At 38.4% G+C, this 14177-nt stretch overlaps 2 protein-coding genes across 8 annotated transcripts in view; both read left to right on the top strand.

The window, feature by feature from the left end:
• Window positions 1–9314, top strand: part of LOC138106299 (macrophage mannose receptor 1-like) — a 34334-nt gene extending 25020 nt beyond the window's left edge. Inside the window, exons 23-29 of the mRNA XM_069006699.1 lie at window positions 21–250; window positions 2179–2344; window positions 3798–3944; window positions 4977–5093; window positions 5922–6089; window positions 7985–8014; window positions 8434–9314. Of these exons, the coding sequence (XP_068862800.1) occupies window positions 21–250; window positions 2179–2344; window positions 3798–3944; window positions 4977–5093; window positions 5922–6089; window positions 7985–8014; window positions 8434–8678 (1103 nt within the window). The 3' untranslated portion in view covers window positions 8679–9314. The remainder of the gene's footprint in view (window positions 1–20; window positions 251–2178; window positions 2345–3797; window positions 3945–4976; window positions 5094–5921; window positions 6090–7984; window positions 8015–8433) is intronic.
• Window positions 9315–11082: 1768 nt separating this feature from the next.
• The window catches only part of LOC138106298 (macrophage mannose receptor 1-like), a 38377-nt gene continuing 35282 nt past the window's right edge, over window positions 11083–14177 (top strand). For all 7 annotated transcript variants that reach the window (XR_011148962.1, XR_011148961.1, XM_069006695.1 and 4 more), the window contains exons 1-2: window positions 11083–11225; window positions 13447–13842. Coding sequence is in view for 5 of the 7 variants with exons in the window: in XM_069006695.1 (XP_068862796.1) it covers window positions 11156–11225; window positions 13447–13842 (466 nt within the window). In the remaining 2 variants the exon portion in view is untranslated. The remainder of the gene's footprint in view (window positions 11226–13446; window positions 13843–14177) is intronic.

The raw sequence follows: 14177 nt of genomic DNA, 5'->3' as shown, positions 1-14177 counted from the left end.
TTTGCACCTCTTTCCTACAGAACCTGAACTGTTTCATCCCACAAGTGGTCCAGATTCTGATTTTGTCCATTATGGTAACAGCAGCTATTTAATCATTCCTTATAAAATGGATTGGGAAGAAGCAAGAAAAGCATGCAAGGAGAAATCTTCAGAGCTTGCCAGCATTTTTGATTATTACAGTAATATATTCTTGCTGCTGCAGGCAGTGCAATATGGAGAGCCCTTATGGATTGGGCTCAACAGCAATGTGGTAAGATTAATAAATTAATATTTTGTAAAGTTAAATGTTGTTATTATTAGCAGGAGAATTGTAGCATGAACAGATTTAGAAACCTAGGACTGGTGGACAGTCTCACATCTTTTGACTTCATCTATCTTAAATCATTAAACTCCATTTTAGGCAATGGAGAAGGATGAGAACCTTTGGCGGTGCTGGACTCTCTTTACTAGTTCTGTGGGAATCTTGGACACCTAGGTAAAAACATCTGGTAAACTTTCAGATGGCCATTTTTAGGTCAGGTGACCCCTACTCAAAGGATCCAAGATGGTCAGTAGGGCTAGTGCCTCTTGATCATTGGCAGCTGTAGCTTTTCCATTACATATTGGTTCAGAAGGGTTCATAGGGCAAACCACACACCTTTGAGCACACACTCTTTGTTACACCTGCTAGGTCCCAAAGATTAAAATCAGTAAAAGTTATACTGTACCAGAAGTAGTGAATACTGAAATCAAGTTCCACCACTTTGTAAGGGAACACCCGAGTGAGAATCAGTCTTATTAGCTCTGTGACTGAGTGACACATTGAGCTTCAGCTTCTCTAGTGAATATGCAGTTGCAAAATGCACTTAACTATCATGTTTCTATTGCATTGTTCTTTGATCTGACTAAAACCTCTTGATAATAAAAAAGCTTTTACATCTGTAATAATCATCCTAACCATTCATTGTTTTTACTAATTGTCATTCCACACTAATATATAGCATAGCAAAACGTCTGAAATTCAGTATACCTAGGGATACTTGTAATAAATATTGTGTAAAAATAGCATTTCCAGTTATATGATGCAGCGACACTCTGATAAAGCCCCTCAGAAGGCTACATTGTCTGAAACAATGAATTTGTTGCTGAACAATATGTATTTCCACTATTCTAACAGTGTGTGCCCCCCCACCAGACCAAATGCTCACATAAGGGATGGGTATTCATCAACCTTAAAATAAATCCTTCCACTTACACAAGTCCACAGGGCATCTCTGCCCAAACCAAAATAATAGTGTTAAGTCCACATGATATCACAGTTGGTTGTTTTTACAGTCATAGAAGTATGATTTACAAAGCAGCTAAAATTCCATTTTGACCAAGTTTGAATCACCAGACATTCCCCTGGTATTTATAAATGAGCCATCCTTGACTTTGCAGAGTGAAGCTTTGTGGTTCCTCCTGTTCCCCAGGAAGTGATTGATCTTGCCCTGATGATGCCAAGCTCAGCATGACCTTGTGTGCCTAGCATCTCTCTTGACACAGCTATACACTGGAGTGAGACCACATCTTATCCCCCTCTTCTTATTGGCGGCAATATATTGTCTGTGTGCTTTTCCTTGTAATTCTTCTGATTCTTCCTGGAAAAGAAAAAAGGGGAGGAGGGAAGACTAAACAAAGACTCAAGAAATCCTGCTCAGTGTATTTCTCATTTTCTTCTTACAAAATAATAATTTTCTCAGGTTTCTCATAGTGATAGCTGCACTTTACTCCTGAATGTTTCTCCTCAAAACTGCTGGAGCTTAGAGTCCTTGTTTGGTTGCCAACTCTGAGACCCATTTCCACCTGAGCTTTCCACAGGTTTCATGTTCCTATGGTCTTGCTGCTCTTCATGGAGATCTGACTCCTCTAGGATGGGAATTCCACCTCACAACGTTGCCCAACAGGGGACTGAGTCCCCAGGGAGCATTATTTAGCTTTCTAAACACTTCCATGGGCTGTTCCAGCATGCGAGCCATACTGCTGTGTCTTGTTATTATGTCGCTGAGTCCTGATTCAACCAGTATTTTAACAGTACTAGCACAGTACAAGCTGAGCTGCCTGTATCACTTTGAAAATGTGCTTCTGTATAACTGCATTTATCTGAAACAGCAAATGAGAGTGTAGAACTGTTATGTTAAATGTCTGTTTCAATTTTAGAATTATGGATATTATAGATGGACCGATAAAAGGAAAATAAGTTTTTCTAAGTGGGACTATGGGGAACCAAAACAGAAAAGAGCCTGTGTCTATCTATCACTCTCTGGAAGCTGGAAAACAGCACCTTGTAATGAAAAACATCTTCCTGTCTGCAAAGAATCTGAGGGTAAGCAATGGCAATGACTTTTGATTTTATGGCAGAAACCTTGCTTTATCTGCTTTGACTGAATTGCAAATGTCTTAGTATATATTGAGGAATAAGCCTGAGTATGTAATGACAATACCTTTATTTTGCATTCAGATGTTTTACTTTGATGGAATTGACATTCACCAGCCAAGATCCTTCCATTTTACTGGGCTGGAGTGATAGCTGCCATGGGAGCAGGCAGACAGATCACAGAGACTGTGGGAACATTAGACATTTCACATTGAGTCTCTAGAGTGTAAAACTGGTTCTGCTGACGGGGGTTTTATGCAAAGGTCTGTAATCGATGAAGTCCACTGAGTATAAAACAGATTTTGTTTCTTCAACATATACACACACTTTCCTACACTGGTTGTTACTTCATTACTATTAGATTCCAAAATGTGGATAAAGGATAAAGAGTTGTATCATATAAAAAAGCGTCTGTTATTGGCCCAAACAAAAGTTCATACTCCATAGGGTTTCTGTGGGTAGCACTGAGAAATACTACACAGTGAAAGTTGCAGGCAAACCTCAAGATGGGACCGAGCTTTTTTGCTTTCTCATTTGTGTTGAGTAACATCTGTTAGCTCTAGTGACACACACCTAATGAAAATACAGAGTTTATTTGGGGGGATGAGGGGGTTTTTTGTTTGTTTGTTTTTGGTTTGGTTTGGTTTGGTTTGGTTTGGTTTGGTTTGGTTTGGTTTGGGGTTGTGTTTGGTTTGGTTTTTGTGTTTTTTTGGTTGGTTGGTTGTTTTTTAATTTCTTTTCTAGGCCATGCTCTGAATTTCATAGCTATTAATTTGCAACTTTTGTTTTAAAAACACATGTACTAATTGACAATGTTGCCGTTTCTTTCCATAGTGTCAGTGTTTGTAGGAAAATGAGGGGTTACTACATAAATATTCAATAAGCCTCAGATTATTCCATGCTTTGTCAGATATAAAGATATTCAGAAATTTTATATAAGGATTGTTATCTTGAGGAAAATATTAAATGGGACATTTCTACAGTAAACTAGGGTTTATATGATATTTCATTTAAAATAAAACTTATTTGAACTTCTTGAGAGTTTGGGAGTTTTCTAGGGGGCTTTTTTTCTGCTTTTTAATGTTTCTTTTATTTATATAAATTTGTTGTTTATAACAAAATAACCTAGAACCAAAATCCTAGAACACTCAGATATCCTTGAGACAGTACAAGTTTGACTTAGTAACACAGAAGAGCACAGTTCACACTGAGTCATCCTCTCGTGGCTGGCCAGTCCTGATCCTCACTGTCACTCTTGACTTTGAACTGATAATTCTAGCACTGTGTGCCAAAGAATACTTAAAGTACTTTTAAGAAAAGGTGGTTTTAATACTTGATTTCATATATGAAGAACTGTAATCCTTACTGAATGAAAGCATCTATAATATCTCATTTCTTCTAGATGTCCTTCCTTCTGATCCCCCGCAGGATACTGGAACATGTCCTGAATCCGATCACATATCTTGGATTCCTTTCCGAAGCCACTGCTATAACTTCAATGCCAATGAAATGAGCTGGTCTCAGTCTGTGACTCAATGCATTCAATCAGGTAATTATTATTTTTACCCAAATATAGGACAATTTAAAAAAATCTTGGAAAGTCATAATGCAAAATCTACAAATATGAAAAATAAGGAATAAATGTCTCATTTATTTTTATTGTTATGTGTTTTTTGTTTATGTTGAATTCAAGGTGATCAGATTTCCTAGTTTTATTTTTCCAGCTGTGCTTGATTCTTGTTATATTTCTTCATTCACAAAATTTCTCCTCTTAGTAATATCTTAAATTTTATGTGATTTTTAAAAACCCCACTTGTTTCTGGGCTTATTCCTTCTTTTCCATATCTCTCCCCACACAATATGAAGTAAATATCGCAATAACCATCACTCACTTTTAATGCGGGTTGTGTGATCCGAAAGGGGTTGCATGTGCTGCCAGGTAGCCCTTGCTCTATCAGTAAGGCTCCCTGACAGACTGAAGAGCCCAGGGAGGGAAAATGCTTCCCTCCCTCTCTTTGGAGACATCTGTTCCTGGCCAAGACAGGAGCAGCACTTTGGCACTCTTTCACCTTTGCTGCTGCGTCATTGGCTATCTCATGCATGTCTCAGGAGGCCAGGAAATAGAAAAGAAAGGAATCCTTTGTTTCATATCTTTTTAGATCCTCTTAGCCCTCTTACTCTACCACCATTGCCAGAAAAATTAATACATCAGTTTGAATTGCAAATTTGTTTGTTACACAATAGTATTTCATGCTATATGTTATTCTGTCAAACCATGAAGAACAAATAATTAATCACTCATAACTCCTATGAAAAATAACATCCAACCACTTGAAAATACAGTGCACTTTGCCTGGTATTTAAAAGTCATCATCTTCACTGTGCTTTTGTGTCTTTCACTTCAGATGACCTCTCTCATTGTCTGTGCTGTTCCTCTACAGCTGGACACTACCTTGTTGTCTCTATTTAAATTCTTGTTTACTCCCTACCAGCAGGAGAGGTTTTTTTATTAACCTTAACCTATCTCAAAAGCTGTAACTATGTTGGGGATACCTCCATTCTTCCATTGTTTTTTTTATAGGTGCTATGTTGACTTCCATAGAAGATGTGGTTGAATCAAACTTTTTAATAGAACATGCAGACTTATACACAAGCAAGACAAGCGGCTTTTGGATAGGAATATACAGAAATGTAAATGGTAACTGTTCTAAGTTCTGTAAATAACCATAAACAGACTTTATTAAATGGACAAAAAAATTAATAAAATAAATAGGTTTTAAGCAGCCAATTGAAGTATAGTAGAAGTTCAGACCTCAATCCTCTCTGAGGTTCTCCTGTATTCCTGGTCTCTGAGAAAGCTTTTCCTGTTGGGAACAAGTCCTGGCTGGCTCTCATCTTCTCATGGCTGGGGAACACTCATGTGGGACCTGTGGGAGTCCAGCCAGAGCCCACAGCATCAAGCTCCTCTGTGACACTGTATAGAAAAAATTAGGCTGCTTCCTAAAGCATGCAGTAGAAAACATGCACCTGGAAGAAAACACTGTTACTAGACTAAAAGCAGTCAGAAAGTGTTTGATTTTAGATTATTTTGATCCCATTGAAACATTCTTTTTTTTTTAGAGTCTATGAAAAAAAGTTTTCATTTTTAACTAAGCATATGTTTAAGCACTACAGTAAAAGCTGCTTGATTTTCATTGAGTGCTGCTGAAATAATAATTTAGAAATTTTTTATCAAAAGTCTGAATTAAGCTTTTTTCAGTTTGAAACTTTAATATCCTAGGGAAAAATAGGGAGAAATATAAATGACTGATAAATCTGCAAATTATAATTTGGGAAAGCAATTATACTGTTCTTGAGACAAGAATCAAATGAGATAAAATGTATCAAAAACAACGAGAGGTGGAATTTTTGAAGAAAGTAGTATTGCCTTATTAGGCTGAATAAAATAATACTATGTTAATATTCACTAAGGTGAAAACTTTTCCTGTGGATCTATTAGCATTGATACTAACTTTTGCAACATCAGGGCAGCTCCTTTGGCAAGATAACAGTGCCTTAGACTTTGTCAACTGGGGTGAGGGGCAGCCCTCGTGGGATGAGCTGGCTTTCTGCGTGGAGTTGTCTGCGGCCACCGGCAACTGGAGTGTACTGCCTTGCTCTTCCCAAAATGGTTTTATTTGTAAGAAACCAAAGAGTAAGTGACTTCTTTAATATTTGCTCTTTCCATTTATGGTTTTATTTCAGTAGTAATAGCACAATATGATCGTTACAAAAGACTGACACAAATGTTTCAATGTTCAGACAAAAATGATATGAATTTTTTTTTTTTATTTGCCCTGTTTATGATTTCTTGCTTTATAACCTCAGATTTTGTACATTCTGTGAGGACTATTCAATTAATAAGTAAAAATCATAAATAATTCCTGAAAAAAAATTTAAACTCCTTTGTTATTTTGTTCCCCTCCAACATAAACCCTTTTTTTTTCTACTAACATTCCTATTTTCTTTCTATGGAACATCAATAATTTGCTATTCTTCGTCTTGCTGTAGTATGATACATGCTGTTCCAGCAAGAGATGGATGAAGCAATTCTATTTAAATAGGAGCAGAAGTGCGATCCAGAGAGCACATAGTGACCTTTGAAAAGAGTAGAAGTGTTTTGGTTAGCTTTTTTTTTTTTCTTTTTTTTAAATATTTTGTTTCTGTATAACTGAGCACCATCTGCTTTAGTCAGGAAGTAGAAACATCAGAATATCATGAGCCAAACAACCATGTGGTATTTTGGAGTTTAACTGTTAATTCTGCAAAAAAAAAAGTCCAATTTCCTGCCCTATTTCACAACCCCAAGGTTCAGGATGTTTCTGAGGTTCAGTCCTTTCCCCACCAAAGCAAACCTGCAGCTGGTGGGGAAAGCAGCAGTCACACCAGTGTTGAGGGCATGGTCTCTAAAGCAAAATTCTGCTTTTAGGACAATGCCTAGTTTTCTTTGCAGGCAGCAGACACTGCTGAACGACAGTTCTTTGTTACCAAACATGTCAGAAAGCAGGAACTCTCTATCACCACACAGTTTATTTGACGGGTTTGACTCTGAGCGGCCCTGATGCGCAATGCCAAAGTACAGAGGACATTCCCTGACACCGGGTTCTCCAGAGGAACGGCGTTCCAACACAACCAGACATTTATTCCACCACAGCCAGCTCCGCGTCCTTTCAAGGCACAAATTTAACAGCTGCTTTTCCTTCGTGCTCGCAGTCACACCAGAGCTCAACGCACTGCTCTGGTTCTGCTGCAGCAGCCCGGCTCCTGCTGCATCCCACGCTCCCAGGGGGCCGCTGCCCACGGGCAGATTCATCCAGGCCGTGTCCAGCTCCCAGCAGCTCCCAGCAGCTCCCAGCAGCTCCCAGCAGCTCCCAGCAGCTCCCAGCAGCTCCCAGCAGCTCCCAGCAGCTCCCAGCAGCTCCCAGCAGCTCCCAGCAGCTCCCAGCAGCTCCCAGCAGCTCCCAGCAGCTCCCAGCAGCTCCCAGCAGCTCCCAGCAGCTCCCAGCAGCTCCCAGCCTCCGGGAAAAGCCTTGCGGATGGCGCCCTCTGTGCACAGCCGGGAAACGCTGCACAAGAAAGCCTGAGTCTATACATGTAATTACAAATGCAAATGAATTATGGTGAATTAAGACCTGCTGGGTCTCAAAAGAATTGTGTGCGATACAGGCAAGCTCAAATATCCTCAGCAGTCGATCAGGTTGTTCCCAGTCTCCGCGAGAAACAGACGTGGTGAAAAGGGCAAGGTTAATTAATCAGGGGAGAAGAGAGAGTCCACTTAAAACAGTCAGAAACTACCAGTGCTTGGAGAAATTCTGGTTATTACAAAAGAAGCAAGAAGGGGGCTTTAATATGCAAAACGCTGCATTTTTATTGAAGGGAATATGGGGTTAAAAATCTTTTGCACCTTTTCAGCTCTCTTAATTTAGCAGATGTGTTTCCAGAAGTGATGGTGATGTGCAGATTACCAGACCTTTTGCTAACAAGCAACTGTCAGGAAGAATATGTGACCTTTTTAGATTTTGTCTAAACATTTGTCTTTATCTTTGACAGCTATTCTTAAAGCAGCTGCAAACGTGGAAGGTAAGATTTTTTTTTCACCTTCCAAACAATTTCAGATAAGTGCTTGAATTTAATATTATTTATTTCGCGATTTTTTGGTTGGTTTTTTTGTTTGTTTGTTTTCTATTTTAAATATGAGCTTAATTTACTTACTTACCAGTGAATTCTTTCCCAGCCTAATTTATCATTATCTGCAAGACACTTAGGGAACCCCAAGATAATCAAATGCTTTGGTAAATTGATCACCCCCTCTCTGATCCTCCTTTTGCATGGTAAGATCTATGAGGAAGACTGACACAGAGATATTATAACAGATTTTCCCCCATATTATAACAGATTTTCCCCCAAGTAACTAAGGGAGAAATTATAGTTTTCAATGTTATTATATTTATTTGTTGCTACAGTTCATTCATTTCTATTTGCTTTTTATTTATTTATAGATGCCAAAAAGGACAAAGCCAGTGGTCACCTGAATATGTGGATACTACTTACTCTGGTCCTCATCATTTTATTAGGGGTGGGCTTCATGGTTTATTTTTCATTCAAGATGAAAACTGGAAGTGGAACTGAAAGAGAGCTGAGGTGGGGCAGCAGACAGCTGGAATACAGCCATGCCCTGACTGCAGGGGACAATGGAAGTGATACTACCAACAAAGAAGAAAAAAATGAACACAGTGTTGTCTGATGGGATAACACAGCCAAACTAAATGGTTAAGCTGAAAAAAAATATAGCTGAACTAAAGGAAACCTTAGTCTTTATTAGGTGCTTGTAACTTTTACTGTGAAGTTACATTGGCAGTTATTCCTTTGGTAAAGATTGAGAACTATTGCTGTATGCTCTGCAATAAATACTCTCAGGTGTTTATTGACTTTGTACTGTACAAAATGGCTAATTAGGTGAGCATGGAAAATAGCAACTAGTGGGAATTTAGATTTAAAAGATATGGGTCACTTATTTAGGAATTTGTGACAGTGTTAATACAGAGTCAAGACTAAAACTGAGCACTCTTTGCAGAGCACTGAGCCCTAATGCCTGCACTTTGAGAGTATCTCACCATACTGTACTGAAGCATCCACACTGTTACTCGAGTGGTGTTTGGAATAAACAGAGATTTACATGACTTGTTCTTCCCCATTCCTGCCCTTGTCTTACACCCTTTACATAAATATCTTCCTTGCTGTAGTATTATAAGTGAAATGCAAATACTTGTCCTTTGTTCATGGCTTCAACTTGGATTTTGCAAAACAAATAATCTTTGCACACAGTCTTATTCTATGACTTTGAATGTTTTTTATCAATTATGAACGTGAGACTATATCAATAAACAATCTATATATTGCATAATAACAGTGTTTAATTAGCATGTGGAGGAGATATATGGTTTGTTGATCTAATGCATCTTCTTCCTTAAAAGAGAGGCTGACAGGAGGAGACCCAGAAACATGAACAAGGCATATGACTAAAAAAGCCACAAATAAACTATAAAATAAAGTAGTCGCCAAATAAATTTTGGAAGAAATCCCTTCCTGGTTTCATTCCACTTGATCACTCATTTTAGGATACCTTTGCTAACTGTCCTCCACCTCTCTGATAAATGGACTGAAAGCTGGGTGCTGTGTCCATGCTACAGGCCTGTAAAACCGCAGGGCATGCAACAGTGCCTTGCTAGTGAAATGTTTTAGGGGTTTACTGAGATGTTTAAGTTTCCTATGAGTTCTCTGTTGTCTATGACATACTGAAGAAATAAAGATCTCAAGGGTCTCTGGGAACAACAAACCTGTAGAAAGTGCATAAGAACAGCAGAGGAGATGTCACACGACATTGGATTGACACGATGTAGATATGGCAACTAAACAAAACATAGTGCAGAGGCTAAGGAATAAACAGCATTTTGTACTCAAACTACTTTTAATGACAGCCCTCTTGATCTTACAACTTCTTTTTCCTCCTTCATATAAGTTACAAAAAATACACATATTTTTCTTTTTTTTGTAAATACTGAACTGGATGCATGCTATTTGATGGCTAATGATAAAGGCAAAGCAAATTAAAAGAATAAACAGATTAAAAAATCCAACATAATAACATCATTTTACATTTTTATATTTTATATTGATTACACAGCTCCAGAGACTGTATTGTGTGAATGCATTTCTTCTATCTTATGAAGTGATGCTTTGCTCTTGCAGAAAATACAGTGAGATTTGTCTTCATAATTAAGCCAAGAAAAATGAGACAAAATTTGAAGGGCAATTTCAGCTGAATTTCTTTCCTCCCTTTTTCTCAAAATAACAAAGGGATTGTGCATCATAGCTGTAGTTCATTTCCACTTAATAAATGAATGAAGCTCACTTGTAAAATTTGAAACTATTACTCTTCCCTTGTCTCATTTACACTTGGTACAAAGAAAGAATAAAGCAGTAAAATTCATTTGCACTTAATTGATGAAATAATTTTGAAAGGCAGTTTTTTTGCCAAAATCACAAAAAGATTTGTAAAGATTTGACTAATTTGTGTTGGTTCTTCTAAGATAAATTCACATGAAATAACAGCACAATAGTTCTACTAGCTGATGCACTGGATAGATAAAAGGCAAGTGTATACATAATACCCAGTTTATCAAGCCACCAAGTAAAATTAAATTGTCCTGTGTGGGTTCATTTTTCACACTGAAATAGCCAGCATTGCCCTCTGCAGTAAATGAAATCAATATATCTTTTGCAACGGTGAAGACCTATCTGGCTAAGAAATTTGCATATATTTTTCTCTGAGTTTCCCAGGTATATATGCATGACATTCAAGGTACATCCATTTAAAATGCACTCCCTGCTTCTCTGTCTTTGAGGGTCAGAATGTTACAATTCCAGCACAGAACCAAGAAAGTTAAAAATAATTCAGTGGAATGATCTTGGAATGTTCAAACTTTGCCACCTGCATTTGAATGGATGGAAACTTCACTTTCAGAAGCAGAGTTTGAATTTTGTAATTACTTATAGATTTCAAAATACCACATGTGACAGGATATTTCCTTATTTAGAGCCCAGTTTTCTCTTTCAACTAAAAATCTCCAAAACTGAGAAGGAGCCAGCACCAACTGATTCTTTAAGGACCTCTACTGCAGCAATTATTTCATCTCTTCTCTTTGTGAATAAGAAGACAGAATGAAACACTTGACCTTTTCTACAGTTTTAGTTTTCCTCTCATTCGTTCATACTGCTTTTCAGACATTCGGTGAGTCTATTTTTTCCTATCCCCTGCAAGAGTGGATGTGAAAGTGGGCATCTTTGTTGTCTTGCTGGTTTCTCAGGATCTGTAAGATTTTTCACAGCTTTACAACTCTGCATTTCATATTTGTCCTAATGGGAATGGTTCACAGAAGTTTCCAAAAGGCAGGTACAGACATGTTGATTTACTTTTAAAGAGAGGGTAATATCCAAAATGCGGTAAAGCTGGGAATCAGAAGGAGAGAGTCACGTATGTGAATAAAGATTGCCTTTTGGGTACAACTTGTTTATTGGTTATGTTTGCTACTGTAAAGTAGATGGACTTCACAGTGTGCTCCACAGTCCTTGTCTGTATATGTGACTGACTCACAAAAAATGAAAAGGATGAAGGAATTATATAGGGTGGTGTATATGTTTCTCCTAGCCTTAGCATGAGATTGTGTGGGATGAGATGGAACTTGTGGATGTAAGACATGGCTTCTCACTGTGGCTGAGAGGATGCCAGTGAAAAAAAATATTAGAAATATATGATAGTGAAGAACAGCTGTGGAATAACCACCACAGCTGTTAGGGTAAGGATGAGGGATAATTAAGGCTCTGAAGTTGACCAAATACAGATCACAGCTCCCTTTTGAAGTAAGTATGATGATAATGTTCAAAGATGTGTTTTCTTTATCCTTCAGTTCATAAGATTTGTGGAGTGGGGTACATATCACAGCTTCCAAAAGCAAACACTGTTCCATGTGAGCTGTGACAGCACTACCCTGTGCGAAAAGAGGGTCTCCCTCCTGCTCTGTGAGGTGGGAACCCAATCCAAAAGCAGAAACGTCACAGTTTCTAGCAAGAACTCCTATCATTAGACCCAAAAATTCTACGAGGGACAATAGCTGGTACTTAGGGGACGACACAAAGAATTTACTGAGCAGTAAGAAATAAAAGATTTAATAATATTTAAAACTTTTTGCCTAAATGGACAACAAACTAAGTCTCAGCTTCAAATTTAGATTTGCAGAAGTGAAACGTCTATATATTACGGAGCTGATCAAAGTAATATGGGGACTTTCTGGAAGAGCTCAAGAGCTATTCTTTCCATCATAACCCCCCAGAATTTTCCCCATTCACTACCCAACATTGGCTTGACCTAACATCCTACACTTGTCCTAGAGACTTTAGTGTTTGGAGGGGTATCTCACTGCCTCTTATGAGTTATTCCGTCAGATGGATATGGCAGCGATGTTGCATCTCTGTTTCCAGGTGTGAATTTGAGGCACAGAGGGCTGAAGGACAAAACCTTGCCCTCCTGTTCTACAGGTCCTCGAATACCCCTTGTAGTCCAAATTTCAACCCCTCATGACCCAAAGCCAGTGAGAGCTGTATGCTACCTGACATTTTGAAGAGCGCGCAGCTGTGTGCCCAGGCAGACTTGCTTGGTGTGTCACAGCACAGCTGCAGTTCTGGACAGCCCTTCCCAGCAGAGCCTACTTATCTCAATGGATTGCTATATTAGGCTACCTATAACCCTTTGGGAGTGTTAACTATGATGTATGGCATTTACAATGCACAGGCATGCAGGCCCACACCTATAGAATCTATACGGTCCTCAGTGTTGGTTCTTGTGAGAATGTTTGTGATTTATCGTGCAAATTATGTTGACTTCTTATGATAGACATACTGATGAAAGGATATTGGATCAAGGCAAGATAACAAGTCACCATTATATGGTTTTCAATTCCAAAATTTCCCCAAAATATAACAGAACATGTCAATTCCAGAAGGAGCAAGAGTCACAGAAGGCTCACTCACTAACTGTATTAAGCACAAATGTGACCCCGTGGAGAAGTATGTAGCAGGAGCTAAATCTATAATGCATAATAGTGATGGCCAACTTCCAAATTTTCAGTAAAGGTCTCTTTTGGAAATCTTGAATGAAATGTACATTTCAGGAGAAGATGAAATTCCATTATTATGATCACATTTTTGAAGCTGAGCTGATGGAGTTTATATGTTCTTATTCCTCCATGTTGTGCTTACATGTATTTACTGAGCTGTACTTATATTTCCTTCCCAGAATGAATTGTCTTGAAAATACCATTTGATCCTTGTAAATATTTGCAGCCTCCTGACATGAGTCAGATCAGCATAGAATAAACAGCACATCTTTCTCCTCACAAGTTCCCCTTCATCATGTGCTCACCCTAACCTCCTATTCTGAATGTTTTGTTTTACAGACAAGGATATATTCTTAATATACAATGAGGATACTAAGTTCTGTTTAATTGCTCAGAGTTCTGAGGCAGTCACAACAGCCACTTGCAAGAAAAACAGTGACTTACAAAAATTCAGGTGGGTCTCTGATCATCAGCTAATGAGCATGGCATTTGCACAATGCTTGGGAGTGCCCTCCAAGAGAAACCAGGCTAAAATTTCTCTGTACCCATGCAACAAGAAAAGTGAATTCCAGAAATGGGAATGCAAAAATGAGGCCTTGGCAATTCAAGGGGAAGATTTGTTTCTCAGTGCTGACAAAAGAAAAGAAAATATTGCACTGAAAACAGGATCAGAGGCAATGGATAAATGGAAGATCTATGAAACCATGGATGATTTGTGTTCTCAAGGACATGAAGGTAAAGTTTAAATGTTAATCTTGATGGTTTATTGAATCCACTTGTTTCTCATCAGAGATAGGGTCTTTTGATTTCTGCTCCCCTTAGTCTGATATCAGCTGTTCCCCCTGAGGCAATGGTTGACTAGAGAATGATTAGTTCACATATTCAGGCCTGTATCCCTCCATCCTGGAGAGACACAGCTGCTTGGGTTCAGACAGAATGCAGTTTTGCAAAAAATTTGCATATTTTTTGTTCTTTTAAAACAAATGTAGATGTAGGTTATTTCTAATTGTTAGTGTTAATCACTCTTCTGGGTGGTGCCTAGCAATAACACAATGGGCAGAAACTGAAGC

Source organism: Aphelocoma coerulescens, chromosome 2 (genome assembly GCF_041296385.1).
Source record: "Aphelocoma coerulescens isolate FSJ_1873_10779 chromosome 2, UR_Acoe_1.0, whole genome shotgun sequence".
In the NCBI taxonomy this organism is placed as follows: Eukaryota; Metazoa; Chordata; class Aves; order Passeriformes; family Corvidae; genus Aphelocoma; species Aphelocoma coerulescens.
Note: the sequence above shows the minus strand (reverse complement) of the source record. Positions and strands in the feature narration are given on the sequence as shown.